General features: G+C 52.2%; 1 protein-coding gene across 1 annotated transcript; it reads right to left on the bottom strand.

The window, feature by feature from the left end:
- Positions 1 to 731: 731 nt before the first annotated feature.
- Positions 732 to 18,052, bottom strand: TMEM192 (transmembrane protein 192). Its single transcript, XM_012928749.2, has 6 exons — positions 17,933 to 18,052; positions 12,514 to 12,660; positions 7,618 to 7,882; positions 4,561 to 4,695; positions 1,878 to 1,980; positions 732 to 899 (listed from the first exon to the last, which is right to left on the bottom strand). The coding sequence occupies exons 1-6, from the start codon at positions 17,957 to 17,959 to the stop codon at positions 767 to 769; spliced, it is 810 nt and encodes a 269-aa protein (XP_012784203.2). The 5' UTR covers positions 17,960 to 18,052; the 3' UTR covers positions 732 to 766.
- Between the last annotated feature and the right edge of the window lie 1,057 nt (positions 18,053 to 19,109).

The following is a 19,109-nucleotide window of genomic DNA, read 5'->3' as shown; positions in this document are numbered from 1 at the left end:
TGAGCGCTCCCCCGGCTGCACCCACAGGCACACAGGATGCTGAGCGCTCCCTGGCTGTACCCACAGACCCAGGAGACATATGATAGTGCCGCAGAAAAAGCACTCCACAAGAGAATGATTTGATTGGATCCCTGATTTTAAAATAGATTGCAAGTCAGTTTTCCTCTAAACTGCCAGGTTATTAGCAGGTTCTCAAGTCAGGTAGAAAAACTGTTGACCGTGGAGGTGTATAAACTATCTTTAATCCAAGGATAAACCAAACAGTTCATTATTTCCAAACACACACAGCAGGCAGTGTGCTCGTGACATCACAGCCTCTCCAAAATGCGTCTCCAACGATTCACAAGCCCTGCGCTTTCACAACTGAATTCATGTTTCCAAGCAGAAGTGCAAAGCATTGCTCAGCCAGAGCAGCAACTGTCCGTGGAGCATGTCAGGTGGGCAGGTGCCTTGCTCTGCCAGCGCCGGGCTGACTTGGCAGGTGGGCAGGTGCTCCGCCAGCGCCGGGCTGACTTGGCAGGTGGGCAGGTGCCTTGCTCTGCCAGCGCTGGGCTGACTTGGCAGGTGGGCAGGTGCTCCGCCAGCGCTGGGCTGACTTGGCAGGTGGGCAGGTGCCTTGCTCTGCCAGCGCCGGGCTGACTTGGCAGGTGGGCAGGTGTTCCGCCAGCGCTGGGCTGACTTGGCAGGTGGGCAGGTGCCTTGCTCCGCCAGCGCCGGGCTGACTTGGCAGGTGGGCAGGTGCTCCGCCAGTGCCGGGTTGAGTTTCTCACGTTGACTGGGAGCTTGGGGCTGAGGCGCTGAGAGCCAACAGTCGCTTACTTAACAGGGCGTTGTGTCGCCGTAGGTACGCTATGATGTCTCCTTGCTTTTCAACAAGTTCTTCGAGGGTTGAAATGGTCCTGCAGAGAATCAAGGGATGCACGGGTCAGAGCTGGGCCAATCTGAGGCCAGGAGCCAGGAGCTTCCTCCAGGTCTTCCAGGGACCCAATGACTAGAGCCATCCTTCACTGCTTTCCCAGACCATAAGCAGCGAGCTGGATCAGAAGTGGGGCAGCTGGGACACAGACGGTACTCATATTGGAGATCAGCACTGCAGGAGGGTTAGCGTGCTATGCCAGGTGCCAGCTGTTTACAGAATGTTAATAACAACTTTAACCCTGAGCTCTCCAGCCGGGATGGAGACTTCCAGCATCGGAGGTCACCAAGGGAGACACGGGACAGAATCAAGAAGACAGAGGGCACGGCTTTGGCTACACTGCTGTTTGCAAGTTGGGTCAGAGAAGAAAGAGCCAGCAAAGGGGCCTGCCATGAGGCTGTCTCATCAGGGAAGCCCACCCAAAAGAATGTTTCCAGAAGGGTTACTCTGGCCTCAAGAGCGCCATGAGGTTGAACAGAGGTTAACCACACTTTGACAACAAAGAAACAAACTAGTAAATTCAGCTATACAATTCAGGCTTGGTTTTCTAGAGGTAAAACAAAGTCAACAAACGGAACACAACTACAAAGTTTCAAATGCAAACTCCAAGGTTTACAACAGTTTCCAGCTTGGTGGGAGGGAAATACTTCATTTGAGAGACAGAGAGCCCCACCTGCTGCTTTAACACCCCAGAGCCTGCGATGGCGCCTGAGGGGCCCAAGCCAAGAGCCCAGAACTCCTTCTCCAGCAGGTGCAGGGACCCAGCTACCTGAGCCATGACCGCTGCTTCGCGCAGTCTGTCAGCAAGAAGCTGGAGACGCGAGAGGAACTAAGTGTGGTACCCCAGTGTGGCACATGGATATCCCAACCTGCAGCTGCAGTGCTGGGCCAAATGCCCATCTTTAAAACAAAAAGGAAGCCCGTTTATTTCTCTGACCTTTTGTACCCCACCCAAGCTCACCTAAAGCCAGTCTCTGAGGTAATACTGCCTGGGTAGGCACAGATGTTTTCTTCTTCAAGTACGTCAGGCTGTGGTTTGGCTCTATTAAATTTTCTAATTTTCTCTAAAACAAGAAAGTCACTGTTAGTCAAGATGATCAAATATGGAAACCATTTTTTTCCATCTTCCCAAATTACATGCATGTTCAGGTAAGTTAATAGACACATAATTGCTTCATAAAGTAAACATATGAACCACCTCTCACACGGCAGTGACTGTGCAGCCTGGACTAGGGCTGGGAGACCTTGCTGGCAGCCACAGCGCACACGGTGCTCACTCCATTCTCCACCCGGGCTCACTCATCTCACCACGCCATCAGAGGATGGGTCAGGGGGAGGACCCAGCAGGGCACCTGGAGGTCACTAGCTAACCAGGGCTTAGTGTTACGGGGCGAACCATATGCTGTGAGTCACATGTCCCTGCCCTAAACCCCGGGGTGACCGTATCTGAGAATGGGGACTTGAAGACTGTGACTAAGGGGAAAGTCATCCTAGCGGGTCCAGTAGGGCTGGTGTCCTTGCAAGGAGAGACGGGGTCAGGGACGTGTGTGCATCCATGACAGGCCCAGGCACAAAACTTCCTAAAAGCTCCACATCGGATTCCTTCCTGAGAAGAACCATTTTGGGGTACAATTCGCCTGTCACGCAGTTTAAGTGCACAATGCAGCGACAGAGGGGATGTGCTGTCTGTTGGCTGGTTCCCCAGACAGCTGCAATAGCCGGGCCCAGCTAGGCTGAAGCCAGGCGCCAGGAGCTTCTTCCATTTCCCACTCGGATGCAGAGGCCCTGCGCTCGGGGCATCTTCACTACTTTCCCATGTATGTCAGCAAGAAGCTGGACTCAAAGTGGAGCAACCAGACATGAACCGGCACCCACAGGGGATACTCGCGCCACACAGTGGTTTTCCGTGCTATGCCACGGCACTGGCCCCATGAAGTTCTGATCTCTTGAAAAGTTACCTTGATCATCAATTTAAGACATTTTCACTACTTGCAAAAGAAACCCCGCACCCATTAGCAGTCACTCCTCATGTGTCCTTTCCACTCGGCCCTGGGAAGCCATACATGTGTCTGCTCTGGGCATTTCACGCCGATGGAATCTTAGTTAGGAAGCCATTGTTCATGGCTTCTTTGACTCAGCATCAAGGCACATCACTGTACTCCAAGTACATTTTTTCTATCCCTGCTGGTTCCAGAATACTCGCTTGCATGGACATAGCAAATACTCTATTCATTCCAACATGTGGGTAGTGCCCACTTGTTGGCTCTTCGGGTCAATCCTGCCTTGCACACTCGTGTCCATGTGCTGTGAGCTTTGTCCCAGTTTTGCAGGGTACATATGCAGGAGTACAATGTCAAGCTTCCTTTTCAGGAGTGATAGTCTCTACCTAAGCTATGGTTGTGCACACTGGCAAGGACTGGGTGGAAAGCGGGCACTGTGGCATGGCAAGTGCAGCCAATATCGGTGCCGTCAGCATCCCATAAGGCCACTGGTTTCAGTCCCAGCTGGGCTCCTCCATGACAGCCCCCTGCTAAGGCACCTGGGAAAGCAGCAGAGGACGGTCCCTGCACCCACATGGGAGAACCTGCCGAAGCTCCTGGCTCCTGGCTTTCCTTTTAAATGGTATCAGGTCTGGTTTTTGCTGCTGCTACTGCTGCTGTTTTAACTGTTACGTTACTTAAAGCAGAATTAATTCATTAGGAGTTGGTCTAGAAATCTTCCAGAGTCCACCTGAGCTGTTACTGAAGCATCCCTTGTAGTAAATATTATGTTACTTGCATCCCTTGTAGTAAATATTACGTTGCACAGAAACCGAAAAGTAAAATGCCAATTGAATTTATTCTTAAATCTAAGCTGCAACCCCCCGATGGTTAGAAGTATGACAGCAGGCTGTGAAGACAGGGCGTCCCATGGTGCCTGGCTCCCACATCTGGCTCGGATGCAGACCCTGGCAGCACTGGCGGTGCTCCGGGCAGCTAAGAGCACAGTTCTTAGCCTCGGCCTGACCCGGCCCGGACTCGGGGCAGCACTGCGGGCGTGAACCTCTGCTCCGTCTGTCTCTCATCTCGCTGCCTAAAATCAATCTGTAAATCAATAAGTAAACATTTCTTAAAAGTAGTCATTGCATTTATATTATAAAAACCCCTTCCTCTTGGACTCAAGGAGACACACAAATCAGTTCATGAACACCAAGTCATGCCCACACGGCTTCCCTTGATAACCAGAGAAATGACTTTTTTTTGAAATAGACATATTTAATATCACAAAACAAATGTCAATGCAAGGACAGGTTACATCAAGGCTTCTCCTAAAGCAATCTTGGGCTAAATGTAGTTTTGCATTTAAAGTTTACTCGTTTGTAATTTTAAATGCCAAACCTATATCTCAGTTGGCCACAAGGAGGCAAAAGTTTGTGGGCTTTTTTTTAATGAGAAGCTGTTTACTGTAGCCGACAGACAACACAGATTCCAGAAGTCCTTGGCCCAGTGGGGACCGCGTCTGGACCCTGCCAATTTGCAATGGGACACGGCTGGATGTCATCAGCAATGAGATATGACGCACATGGCAGCCAGAGAGTTTCTCAGTTACCCAGGGAACCCGTGACCACGGTCAGCGCTTCCAGCACAGCCGGATGCAATGCCCACCTGCGTACAGCAGCAGACTCAGGAGGGAAGCGATGAGCTCCAGGCCCAGGGCGGCCAGGATGAGGTCCAGGTACACCCTGCTGGGCTCGGGGAATGAGTGCTGCAGGCACAGGAGCAGCAGGAGGACCGTGTTACCTGGAAAGCAGAGACAACAGTGTCGTCCCCTGGGAGAGCCCCGCTGTCTGCCTGATGCCCACCCCGCAGTGCCTGACACCTTGGAATGACGGGAACAGCTTCCAGCTGTAACACCTGGTTTCTGTCCCACGTGATGAGTGTTTTATTGATCATGAGATAACAGTAACGGAGGTAACAAAACAGCTGCCCCAATCTCTTGGGTTGCTCTGGGTCCTCACGTGAGCAGATGGTTTAGAAAGGGATCATAATTAAGAGTCATATGTTTAACAAGCATTTGAAAGGAAGCACAAAGGTCAAGGTCATCTTCTTTGCGGCCCTGACAAGACTACTTTCTGATCATCGTTTGATAAACTGGGCATTATTTTGGTCATAAAGTATATAAGGTCTTCCAGGCACTACAGATTTTTGCTTTCAGTTTTTGTGAGATGGCGACATCTTGAGGCCAAAAGAGAAGGCTGCAAGCAACAGCGGAATATATCGAGCAAGACAGGTGGGCAGGTGGCAGCAGCTTCCAGGCCTCCCTCCACCGACCCACGGCCCTCGAACCGACACTAAGGACTTCACTGCCCATCAAGGAAATGGACCAGCACAACACTGAAGGAAAAGCAAAAGCCAGACCGTTACAGTTCTACCGGGGGGACAAGCCATTCCTAACTGCACCCGCCGTCCAGCAGTGGTGACACTAAAAACGCAGAGTCATACTCTTGGAGGTCCCGGGAAAACTGGCAAAAGCGGCTGCGTTTTAAAACCTTCTCTCCGCTGCTCCCGTTGGGCTAAGCTTTCCTACCCGCTTCTTCGCCACCCTTCCTCCCACATTTCTTCCCGTTTCTGTGTTCTCCCCGTACGGGCCACTAGAATGTCGTGAACCAAAAAGGGACAGAGACAAACCAAAAACAGGGCGAACCAAGAAGGGCTTTCTTGCCGAAAGCGAGCTGTTTATGTACAGTTCTTCCCCCAATCACTTCTGCCCGTGGTCCACGGCGCTGTCTGATAGGCCAGCAATCGCAGGGAGGGGGCATTGGCCTGTCCTTGTGACTTCCTGCCTGCCTCCTGGAGGGCCCAGTCCCGCCTCCTGGCACTCGGCCAGCCGCCATCTTGCAGCCCCTCAGCCGTGCGGGGTCGGCCGCTCCCCACTCCCCCCTTTTTATTTAAGTGAGGCTGTGCCTGTCTTAGGTCGCCCGCAGCAGGACTACCTCCTTAGCCATCATCGGGTGGCACAGCTTCCAGCTCTACACCCTGTCTTAGGCTGGTAGGTGTCCCCCGCAGGTCTTACCCGTCTTTGACTACCTGTCTGGCACGCTTAACTATACCTGGGGGAAGCCCCTGCTCCCAGGGCCATCAGGGCCTGTCACATAATGGCGTTATCTTGCCCATGTCTCAGGCACATAAACCAGACAAGCAGGAAGATCACGAGGCACAATAATCCTCCCAGGGACAAAACCCCTAGCCATTGTCTGCCCCAGCGGACCACAGATTGTACCCGTGACAAACCCGTTGTTCCACAGGAGCCACCTCAACCCGGGTGGCAAGATGGTTACAATTTTTTTCCTGTGCAGCCAGTGTGTAAATTATACAAATAAACTGAAAAGCTTCTCCAGCATGTAAATGCAAGTTGGAAACTGAGAGGACCTCAGATAAAGTCCACCTGTTCTTAAATCAAGTCCACTCATCAGTTCATGATTAGCAAACCCGCCCAAGCATGTTGAACTTCTCCCCTTTTTATTTTTTTGCTGAGAAAGAGGATTTTCAGGGGTTGATTTCGACCACCTTCATGGCCAGAGTGCTAAAGTCCTTTTCAGCAAGGTTCCAGGGTTAGTGGGTGACTTCCAAGCTCAAGACCCTGAACTAGTTGCCTAATTTCCTCAGAGACTTCCCAACCCCAATTCTAAGGGTGCCTGCCTTTCTGGGGTTCGGCCCTTAGGGCAAAAAAAATCCTGCCTCTTAGGGCACTAAATAAGATAACTTTTACTCTATACACTTATGCTGCCGCAGGCTGGGAAGACCCCGTACGGAGGTACTCTCTGCAGCTTTTCCTATGCCAGCGCAGGCCGAAAAATTCCTGTCTCGGCCGCTTGTTTTCCCCGTTTGCTTTTCTATGCTGGCGCAAGCTGGAAGTTTTCCCCCCGTACGGGCCGCGGGGCGACACTAAAAACGCCGAGTCATACTCTTGGAGGTCCCGGGAAAACTGGCAAAAGCGGCTGCGTTTAAAACCTTCTCTCCGCTGCTCCTGTCCCCGTTGGGCTAAGCTTTCCTACCCGCTTCTTCGCCACCCTTCCTCCCGTTTCCCGCCACCCTTCCTCCCACATTTCTTCCCGTTTCTGTGTTCTCCCCGTACGGGCCACCAGAATGTCGTGAACCAAAAAGGGACAGAGACAAACCAAAAACAGGGCGAACCAAGAAGGGCTTTCTTGCCGAAGGCGAGCTGTTTATGTACAGTTCTTCCCCCAATCACCTCTGCCCGTGGTCCACGGCGCTGTCTGATAGGCCAGCAATCGCAGCGAGGGGGCATTGGCCTGTCCTTGTGACTTCCTGCCTGCCTCCTGGAGGGCCCAGTCCCGCCTCCTGGCACTCGGCCAGCCGCCATCTTGCAGCCCCTCAGCCGTGCGGGGTCGGCCGCTCCCCACTCCTAACCTTGACTCAAATTTTCCGAGATTTGTTCTGAACTTAAAGTGAGGAGGTTCTTCTAAAAAGCTATAAACGTTGACACTAAACGAAAAATCCCTAAAGAAGTTCCACTAAGCTTTTAACATACCTGCCATGCAGCTAAGGTGCCCGGGAAAGCACCATGTGATGGCCCCTTCATCCACCTGGGAGACCCCAAGAAGCCCTGGGGCTGCTGCTTCGGCCTGGCCCGCCCTCGTGGACTGAGGGTTTCTGTCTCTCCCTTTAGGCGCCGGGGAGCTCCGAGCCCGCGGGGCTTACCAGTGGAGTGGATGAGGAGCGCGAGGCTCTTGAGGCGCCTGGTGGAGCGGTAGAGGAGGCCGTAGCCCCGGCTTCTCGCTTTGCTGTGGTGGTGCTGGATGTAGCGTTCTAGAAGGACGTGCAGCAGCCACAGGATGACCTTCCCCAGGATGATGACGGTCTGCACTTTGAGCGGGTGGGTGTAGTTTCCTGGGCACTTGTCCTCATTCGGATTAGGGTATGAGCAGAGCACGCCTGTCAAAAAGGCTAGGACAACAAACGCCACCTGGTGGACAGCAAGCGCAGGGTTAACAGTGCTCGCGATTGGGGTGCATGACCGCCCCGGCTCGTATTAGGGTGCATAACCGCCCCCAGCTCGTATTTGGGCTCAGTAACCACCCCCAGCTTGTATTTGGACGCAGTAACCACCCCCAGCTCATATTTTTGCGATCCTATTTTTATAAATGCGTTTTTTTAAAAGATTTATTCATTTTATTACAGCCAGATATACACAGAGGAGGAGAGACAGAGAGGAAGATCTTCCGTCCAATGATTCACTCCCCAAGTGAGCCGCAACGGGCCGGTGCGCGCCGATCCGAAGCTGGGAACCTGGAACCTCTTCCAGGTCTCCCACATGGGTGCAGTGCCCCAATGCATTGGGCCGTCCTCAACTGCTTTCCCAGGCCACAAGCAGGGAGCTGGATGGGAAGTGGAGCTGCCGGGATTAGAACCGGCGCCCATATGGGATCCCGGGGCTTTCAAGGCGAGGACTTTAGCCGCTAGGCCACACCGCCGGGCTCAATAAATGAGTTTTAAGACATATTTTAATATGGCCTAACGTGATAGCCTAGTGGCTAAAGTGCCAATAGTGACTAAAGAGCCTAGTGGCTTGCCTTGCATGCGCTGGGGTCCCATGGGGTGCCGAGTCATGTCCCAGTGGCCCGACTGCCCATCCAGCTCCCCGTGTGGCTTGGGAAAGCAGTCGAGGATGGCTCAGCTCCGGCTATTATAGCCACTTGCGGAGTGAACCAGTGGATGTACGATCTTCCTCTCTGTCTTTCCTCCTCTCTGTGTATCTGACTTTGCAATCAAAATAAAGCAACCTTTAAAAAATGTATTTTAATCATTGTTACAAAATTTTAAAACAGATTATACAGATTTACTAAAAACTTGGAAAACAAAATCACAAATGAGAAGATAAAAATTTTTCCCAAATCCTATCCTACCACTTAAGTTAAAGGCAATCTCCTTCCCACCTGCTTGTCTTTACTAGAGTTGTTAAAAAGCCAATGTAGTACCTGAAGTTAAGGAATAAAAGTCATGGTTTGAAAAAGCTTATTTCAACTTGTGGATAATAACAGGAGGGAGACACGGGAGACACGGGGAGAGAGGCGGAAGGAGTGAAGGGATGATCCACTGTGCGTGTCAATCTGGATCGTGGGAAAAAGAAAACCTTATAGCAAAAAAGGAAAAGTAGATTTCAACACGATACTGGCATCCAGACAGACATAAAGACCACGGAACAGAAGAGATCCAGAAAAAACCAAAAACCATAATTACACCACGCTGATTTTTACAAAGGCAGTGATTATGTACACAGGAGAAACTCTTATTGACAGGTGCTGCTTGCAAAACTGGGCATCCACACCCAGAAGAAAGAGAACGGACCCCGACCTCTGACCACTCACAGAACTCAGGGAAACGGCCCAGCGATTCAGAGGGCAGACCGAGACCAAGACACTATTAGAAGGAAACGCAAAGGGAATGTTTTCCAGGTTTCACTACAGGCAGTGCTGATCAAGCATGGGAAACGGGAACACACACAGACAAATGGGGTTCTATGAAACGGAGACGCTGCCACGGGGCATAGGAACGATCCGCAGATTAGACAACGTACAGCTGGTGAGAAAATACGCTCAAGCCATGCATCTAACGGCAACGCCAGAGTATAAAATGTATAGTTAAAAACAAAAACAGAAACAAATAAAGCTTATCAGAAAATGGGCAAATGGCCTGAGGAGGCATTTCTCCAAAGAGAACGCACAAAAGGCCAAAAGGAAAGTGAAGAAGTCCTGCACCCCGCTCCTCTCGTGGGCTCCACAGAGGCCTCGGGGCAAAGGTATAACCGGAAGTACAAGGAGAACAGACATTGGCCGGGCATGCACAAAGGGGAACTGTCACATGGCACTGGTGGCTATGCAAATTAGCACAGTCACTGTGAAACACAGGGTGGGGTGCTTTCAGATGCTAAAAATACATCCACCGGAAGACTCCGCTGTCCCACTCTCAGGAGCCAGGAAGGAATCCAGCTGCCTGGCGGCCCAGAGGCCCAGAGGCCCACAGAGGCCCTCAGCCACTGTGCATGGCGCCCTCGGAGCAGCCTGCGGTGTGCAGCTGGATTCCCCTGCACAGGAAGAACCAGGACAAGCCTCAGACCTTCTGACCCCTGTAAGTGAAATGTGCAACCCAGCCCAGACTCAGGACAGGCCTGCAGGAAGACCTAGCACTAAGGGCTTCATCTGTTTTTATTTGTTTTCAGTTTTGTAGGTACAGGGGCTTTTCTCTCCCTTTCCCCTTCATCCCTCCCTACTTCCCCTGACCACTATTAGTCCCCAAGCTTATAACACTAGTGTAGCCTCTTAGGAACAGCCACAAGATTAACTTCCTGCTAGTTACACGCGCCACGGCATGGCAGGTGCAGGCAGAAAATCCGGCATCGTGGCGTACTGCATATTTACATGTGCCATGCATGGCAGGTGCAGGCAGAAAATCCAGCATCGTGGCGTACTGCATATTTACATGTGCCACGCATGGCAGGTGCAGGCAGAAAATCCGGCATCGTGGCGTACTGCATATTTACATGTGCCACGCATGGCAGGTGCAGGCAGAAAATCCGGCATCGTGGCGTACTGCATATTTACGTGTTTCAAAACAGGAGCTCTACTGGTACTCGGGAGCAGAGACGCATGCTGTAACATAACTGCCTCCCAGTGCTGGGCTCCATTGTGCCAGTCTTCCGTGGGACTCTATGCTTATGCTTGATGACCCGTGTGTGTTCATCCTGTCATCTGCCCAAAGCCTGTCCTACATCACAGGACACATGATATTGAGTTTGAGATTTCACTGAGCACGATGGTCTAGTTGGAACTGCCGTGTTGCAAACGACAGGAGTTCATTCTTTCAGGGCTGCGTAGTATTCCTGAGTAGATGGACCACATCTTCATCCACTCCTCAGCTGAGACACACCTGGGCTGTTTCCATGTCGTCCATACGTGCTTTTAAAAGCCTCTAGGCATGTGTAGCTCGAACATCCTAGGGCCGCGGGGCAACCTGATCCCCCTGTTTTACACAAGTTCCTGGTGAGTGAGAGGGACGGACCGAAGGGACTCGGTAAGTCACTGTATCATCCACCCACTTGGTTTGTATAACTGAATGGGGGCCCGGTGCGATAGCATAGTGGTTAAAGTCCTCGCCTTGCACACCTGGGATCCCATATGATCACTGGTTCTAATCCCGGCGGCCCTGCTTCCCATCCAGCTCTCTACCTGTGGCCTGGGAAAGCAGTCGAGGACGGCCCAAAGCCTTGGGATGCTGCACCCGCATGGGAGACCCAGAAGAGATCCTGGCTCCTGGCTCTGGATTGGCTCAGCTCCAGCCGTTGCGGCCACTTGAGGAGTGAACCATCGGACGTAAGATCTTCCTCTGACGGCCCAAAGCTTTGGGACCCTGCATCTGCATGGGAGATCTGGAAGAGGTTCCCTGGTTCCTGGCTTCAGATCGGCGCACACCGGCCCGTTGCGGCTCACTTGGGGAGTGAATCATCGGACGGAAGATCTTCCTCTCTATCTCTCCTCCTCTCTGTATATCTGACTTTGTAATGAAAATAAATAAATCTTTAAAAAAAAAAAAAAGATCTTCTGTCTCTCCTCCTCTCTGTATATTGTCTTTCAATAAAAAATAAATAAATCTTAAAAAAAAATCTGAATGTGCATATGGTTAAAAAGTCAAATGGCAGACAGAAAGTAAATTGTAAAACACAGATTCTTCATACAGGTGAGTTTAGGGGTGGGCTTTGTGGTGCTGCACTCTGAGGCTCTGCTTGGAACTCCAGCATCCTCCCCCGGGGTGCTGGCTGGAGTCCTGCCTGCAGTGCAGCTCCCCGCCAACGCACTCCACAGGCAGCCAGCAGCGGCCCAGTGCCCACGTGGGAGACCCAGACGGAGGTCCTCGGAGAACGAACCAGCGGATGGAAGAGCTCTGTCATCCTTCCTCTCAAAGCAACAAATAAACACACTTTTTAAAAAAGATAAACTTTTTTTGCTGCAAGAAAACTTTTGAAATCCATGCATACAATGGGTCGTCAAATAGTCCATGAAAAATGTATATTATGAAAAAAATGTACAGATTTCAAGATCTTTTTGCATCTAAATAAACTCATCTATTACAGACTCTGGAAGTACTTCACGTATTAGGATCATTTGCACCAAGGCTCTGAGCTGTCACCTTAAGGACAATTTATATCAACTAGGTCAGCGAGTGCTTCTGGAAATATTATTACCCCCAGGAAAAAACGTGGGTGGTCACAAGTCCTCTTTAAAAGCTGCACATGGAAACACTCTGCATGAACTATGTAAGTCCTGGTTATTTTCATTCTGGGAATGAGACTATTCCACACACACACCCAGCCCCCTTGTACCCCATTCCCTGCTAGCAGCTATCATGGCAGACAGCACCGTGACGAGCAGGCGGCTCGCCTCCTCTTACAGCACACACCTCCACCAACACCGTGCGCTATGGGCGACTCTTCAGCAACACGGGTAAAAGCTGGCGTCCACCTTCGTCACGCTGCAGTGGCCTTGCGAAGTGTGCGTGTATGAAGCACATCACTGTGCGGCCCCTCCCTCCCCGCTGACTTACGTGGATAAACAAGAGGAGGTGGGCTAAGACGACGGTAGGCAGAGGCTGGAATCGGGGTCTAAAATGCGCTTGCAGCGAGTGGTGTGGGAGAAGCTGGGCGTCCAGCAGCGGGTCATCGTCCACACTCTGGATGATCTCCAAGGAACCCTGGGGCACAGGAAAGGGCAGACAGAAGCATGGCCTTCAGCACTACCTTGCCAAACCAAGTCTTCTAACTTTCAAAACTGTCTAAAAACAGACTAAAGCAAATTGTAAAAAAGAAATACCCTCCTCAGGCTGGCATCATGATGCAGCATGCTGTGTAGGCACTGGCTCGTGACTCAGCTGCTCCACTTGGAACCATGCGGGGACGGCCTGGGAAAGCGGTGGAGGGCGCTGCAGGTGTGCGACCCCTGCCACTCACGACGGAGGTCTGGAGGAAGCTGCCCCTGGCTTTAGCCTGGCCCAAACCTGGCAACTGTGGCCATGTGGGGAGTGAAGCAGCAGAAGGAAGAGCTCTCTCTCTCAACTTTTAACATAAATAATCCTTTACATTTTTTTTAAAATAAAATCTTTCTTCTAGATAACTACCATAACCAACTTGGTGAAAATAAGAAAAACGAAAATCAATACAGAAAACATAGGATTACAATTGATAGGATATCATTTGTATGAGAGCAACTGATTGAATACCATTTGTATAACTTATTGGCTATAATGTGAATGAGAACACTTAATGGGATACACAAAACAAAAGACAGTTCCAGACAAGGGGGTGGAAACGGCTGGTGGGTTCTGTAGAAAGGATAGTTCCAGACAAGGGGTGGAAACGGCTGGTGGGTTCTGTAGAAAGGTTTCTGGGAACTACGTAAGCTTCACACCTCCCTTACCCTATGTGACCCTCAGTCTGATGCCACTAATAAGCTTCGGCTCTCACTAAGATGGTAGTCCACATGTGTTACTTCAGGCTCCCGTGTACCAAGTCCATCACTGCAGGACAGCGAACACCCCACCCCGCCCAGCCAGATGAGGTTCACAGCACACGACCCTTGGGATACCCAGGTCTGTGTCATGCCACCCGCCACTGTGTCCCAGGGCACTTCAAGCTCACCTGCTCTGTCATCCTTTCCTGGTTACCTGTCTTCCCCCGCTAGATCTCATTAAACCAAACTCCTCACTCTGTCTGTCAGTCTCATCTCTGAACCCAACAATGTCATTCATGACTGTCACTCAGAAAACACTTGGTGCATGAGCGAAGAACTGTCCCAGCCCTATGTTTACAAAGTTCCCTAAGCCAGCTACAGGTGACATGGGAGACCTCCGTGAACCAGAGAACATGATCAGAGGCTGCAAGAAGTGACTCTGCCCGGAGCAGAAAGTGCTTAGGGGGAAGGCCGACTTCCAAGGCCACGTGCCTGGGTGCAAACATTGCTGAGCTGGCCTGATGGCTGGGAGCAGGCCACTTCTCTCTGGCATGTTTCCTCAACTGAGACTCACAACAGCACCTGCCTAGCTTTGCTGGGACGATGAAAGCACCCTCGCAGCAGGGTGCTCAGGGCGAGTGGTCTCCTGTCTCCCAGCTTCTCCCTGGCTTCTCGCGTCACGCACTCCCTCCTCCATGGTCTCGGCACTTGGCGGGGTCTCTGCCAGCACCTCCCGGCGTTCCGGCTTTTGGGACCTCTCACTGATGTCACAAGTTCTTCTGAAATCAACACTGCCCTCTCAAATCCCCGTCACCGCGGTGCATTCTTCCTCAACTGCCAAATTACTTCTGTTATGGCAAAAAAAAAAAAAAAAAAAAAAAGCACCTTCTGTGACGGCTTCTAAACTTTTCCACAAGGTTTACATTTTCTGTAGCTCTGCTTTGAGGTTTAGTACAGAGATAACAGGTATAGTATTTTGCACTGTCGTGCATGTCATTTCTGCTCAGTTGCAATGGGCTCATCGGCGATCGGTCAGATGTCCCTGCCTCTCTGCAGGGGTGTTCATTTTTGACCAGAAGCCCGACACTTGCACTTTGACCTCTGTGAATGCTGGCATCCGTGCCCCTGTATGCCCGAGCTTCACTCTGCCTGTAGTCTGGTTATCCGGAAACGCTGTGATCTTTGCCTTTAAGGCTCAGGGCAGGATGGCAGCCAAGGTTAGTCTTCACTGTTGAGGCGAGACCTTTCTGAGCGCTCGGCCTGAGAGCTTGCGAATCCAAAGGTCTCCAGCCCGGCTGGCCCTGCAAGGACTGCTCCTCCTCATCCTTCCCCAAGACTCCTTCAAGGCCCCTGGAGGTCCCCACGCTCCACCCAGGACTGATATCTACGCCCAGTTCTCTCAGGTCCTCAGACTTCTCCCGCTTCCCCCTCACTCTCCTCTGGGTTCTCAGTCCAGAGAGTTCTCTCCTCAGTTCAGAGGGGCTGTGAAGCAGCCCAGCCCCCGTCCCCTGGGCCCAGCTCAGGGCGAGTATCCAGCAGGAAAGCCGGGCGGGCTGCTGGTGGAGGTGGCTGTCCTCCACTGCCTGAGGCCACCATCTCAGAGTGCACATCACCTTTGATCTCATTTTGTGGCCTTACTGGCAGAAGGGTAAGTCTGGTCCCTGGTTGTTCACCTTGGCCAGAAACACCAGAACCCACCACACCCTCAAACATCTCCAGGCTCACTCCGAACACTGCACAATCCTGAAGCCGCCAGAACAGCGTGCTCCACAGGACGGGACAGCCACGAGACTGCACGAGTTCAATCTGTGTACTAACATTAAAACATTGCCCAGTGTCTTGAATATGTGGGTTTTGGGAAATTTAAACAAAGACATTATTGAGCCTGCAAGGACAGTAATTTACCTGTTGGCTCCCAACACATCCCCATTCAGCCACTTTCTTCTCTAGGCTAAAAAGGCTTCCTACACTGCCCAAAAATATCCTTCCAAGTCTTTTTTTAGAATTCAGGTAGTTGTCCACAGTCCCAACCAAGACTTCAAAACACGTTCAGCAGCGTTTCTTTAAAAAAAATATATATATTTTTTATTGGAAAGACAGATTTACACAGAGACAGAGAGAAAGATCTTCCATCTTCTGGTTCACTCCTCAAGTGGCCACAATGGTTGGAGCTGAGCTTATCTGAATCTAGGAGCCAGGAATCTCTCCTGGGTCTCCCACGTGGGTGCAGGGTCCCAAGGCTTAGGGCCGTCCTTGACTGCTTTCCCAGGCCACAAGCAGGCAGCTGGATGGGAAGTGGAGCAGCTGGGATTAGAACCGGTGCCTATATAGGATCCCGGCGCTTGCAAGATGAGGATTTAGCCATTGAACCATTGTGCCGGGCGCTGCAGTATTTATTTTAAACTCCTATGAAACATACTGTTCACAATTGTCATTTAGAATATTCCTTAGGATGCCCTGTGCATATCTTTTGTTTCTCCTGACTTCGCTGAAGCGGTTAGGACCTATAATAACTCGGCAGCGTCTCAGCTATCAGCCATTGTCCAGCGGCTCCATCAGGAAGCAGGAGGCAGGACTGTGCCAGCCGCAGCAGCCATTCTGAACTCACCCAGCTCAAGTGCAGGGTGAGGGGCCAGGACCCCTGACTCCAAATGAATTCTTCCTTGCCATTCTGTTTGTGAAGACACCTGGGGTTTCCGCCCACGTGGCGTCTCTTCCCACTCCTTTGCGACACGAAGCCAATGAAAGGTCTCGTGTCTCTGGTCTCAGCGGGGACGCCTTCCACAGTCTCTACCCTCTGCGGCCCAGGGGGGCTCAGCCACAGTCCCTGGCTGTCCCACTCTCCCCGCACGGGCCGAGGCAGGTTCGTTCTGGGGCACAGCCTAGCGGATCCTGGAACCCACACTCTGAGCCGACTTTGGTGCCTCGCAGAGCCCTTTCTGGTCACTCTCCCTGTATGTTTTCAAATAAACCCTGTCTTCTTAAACGAGCTGCAATGAACGGCCTTTACTGCTTACAGACAGCACAGCCTAACCAAGCCGCTTTCTCCACTGGAAATAAAGACGTACCCAGACCTACAGGGACACGGCTATGTAACTGCTGCAGGGACAGGAACGGCCAGGGACTGGGTGACATGGAGCCTAGCAGGTCTCCCTTTACCCGGAAGCTGAAAGCCACAGACCCTGCAGCAGCCAACATTGACCAGGAAGCACTTCCTGACTGTGCTTTCCTAGACACTGATTTTTTTCCCATAAATTCTTACTTCATTAATCTTATCCTTAAAATATTCAAAAGCAGTGGCAAGCATTGGACCCAACGGGTAAGTCTCTGCTTAGGACCCAGCCACACCCCATTCGAGCGCCCCCTTCCTTCATTTCTGAACATGGGCCAGAAGCCACCGGGGCAGCCTGGCCCTTTGGACAATGAAGTGGTATGTGGAACATCTCTCTCCTTGCCTGGCCCTCCCTGTTGCTCTTTCAAATAAATGCCCCGCCCCTTCTATTCTCCCTAAAAATCGCATCTCCAGGGGCACACAGAAATGGTGGCGGTTAGCACAGCAGTTCTGACTCCTGTTGGAGTCCTGCTCTGCCTCAGTGCACTCCCTGGGGTCAGCCCTTGGTCCCCTGCCACGTGGAGGAGGTCCAGGCGCAGCCCGGCTCCAGGCTCTGGCCCGGCCCAGCCCTGGCTGCTGTGGGCATGTGAGCAGTGAATCAGCAGATGGAAGATCTTGGTCTCCTTCTCCCTGCCTTTCAAGTGTAAATGAAAAATAAAATGTTTAAGCATTCAGTAGATTTTGCTTTAAATATGAGCTTCAAATCTGTTCCCACCTCTTACAGTTAGTTTCCTGTTTTTTCCAACTAGAAAAAAATATTAAAAATAAAAATTTAGTCACGTCATCAGACAGTGGTCTTAATTTTGCCAGGAGGACTTTTACGAACTGGAGCACTTGCAGTTCTGAGACAGATTCCCTGTGTCTTGTTTTTCCCAGGGCACTTGGTTCGGTGATACAATCATCGCAAGATTTCCATCAGTTGATTAACCCCAATAAGTGCTGTAAGGCACCTGTCTCTGTTTCTGAAGGGTATGGATTTTATTATGTGTAACGAGCAACCCAATTAATTTGGGGGCATGATATATGTTTCCTCCAAATGTGCCTTCATAATACTTAAGCGGCTAAGATTCTCGCAATGTCGCTACCGTCCTCCGGTGTGATGGAAAGCTGAAGAACCCTTTCGTTCCTAGCAAGCCTGCATTTAACACGCTGTTGTCCAGCGGCGGCCCCAGCTCAGCCCCACGGCTCCCGGGCCAGGGCGGCTGTCACGTGAGGCGCGCAGTGCTGTCACGTGGGCCGCGCCCGCCGGGGGCGCCAGCCGCCTCCTCTGCCCACCCCGGACGACCCCGCGGCCCGCGCCCCGGCCCAGGGAACACCCCGCCGTCCCCGGCCCGCGCGCCCCGGCCCAGGGAGAACGGCCTCCTGGACGCGGCCGGGCTCACCAGCTCCCCTCCCCTTCACTCACATCCTCCATCCGGGTCCCCGATGCCATTTCCTCACTCCGGAACCCCAAGGCCGGGCCGGGGCGGCCTCTTCACCTGCACCGGCCGCCAGCGCAGACCTGCGGGCGCGCCCCGCCCAGGCCCCGCCCCCTCCGGGCAGGCCCCGCCCCGTCAGCCAGGGCCTGCCCCTCGCTCGGCAGGCCCCGCCCCGTCAGCCCACGCCCCGCCCAGGGTTCGCCCGGGGCCCGTTCACGCCCCGCCCCTCTCCGGGCAGGTCCCGCCTCCAGGCCCCGCCCACGCCGTCCCGGCCGCGCCTCTGCCCTCCCGATTGGCCGAGGCGGGCGGAGGGGGCGTGGCCGCGGCCTGAACGTCCCGGCGTGTGCTTCCGCCCTGCTTCCCGCTCGCCTGAGGCGCGGCTCTGTCAGCGCCCGGCCGCCGCTAGCTCTGGGGGACACGGTAACGCTTTTCTGTCTTGTCTGTTCCTACTGCTTTAGGCGTCGCCCCCTGCTTATTAGGTGGGAGCAGTGGTCAAAATCCGAGCCCAGCACTGGAGTCCGATTTTCCCTGCGTTTCCGAGCCACGCCTGAGTCCGTGTGCAAATAGACCCCGTGGAGAACAGAGCAGTTAGCGCTCTGGACTGTGGCTCCTTTTTGACAGAAAACTGATGATACGTTACAGTCCCAGACAACCTGATACCGAGGGGAACATACAGATACTTTCATAGTTTGAAAACGCTTAATTGGACGTTGTGTATATGTGTGCTGCTGGAGAGATGAAAGCTCTCCGATTTTACAAACTTGGTGTGATACAATGGTGTTAAGCTCTCCTGATCCGCAGAGTCTAATCATTGTTTTTTGAGTCTTTTCTAGACTTGCGTTTCCACTCCATGTTTTACTTTGAAATCTTTCCGTGCTGTGGCATTGTTGAAGGATGAGTACAATGGAATCCGTGTATGGATGTAGCAGTTGTTACGTCACGATTGTCCCATGTGTCCATAGATTTTTGCTTAGGTTTATTTTTATTTGAAATGTTCATCTGCTGGTTCACTCCCGCAATGGACCCACGAGCTAGAACTGAGCTCATCTGAAGCCAGGAGACTGGAACTTTTGGTACAGGGTCCCCAAGGACTCAGGTTATTCTCCACTTCTCTCCCAGGCTGCAAGCTGCATCAGAAGTGGAGCAGCCTGGACTCAAACCGGA

This window comes from Ochotona princeps, chromosome 32, assembly GCF_030435755.1.
Source record: "Ochotona princeps isolate mOchPri1 chromosome 32, mOchPri1.hap1, whole genome shotgun sequence".
Classification (NCBI taxonomy): Eukaryota; Metazoa; Chordata; class Mammalia; order Lagomorpha; family Ochotonidae; genus Ochotona; species Ochotona princeps.
This window is presented reverse-complemented; position numbering and strand designations above follow the sequence as displayed.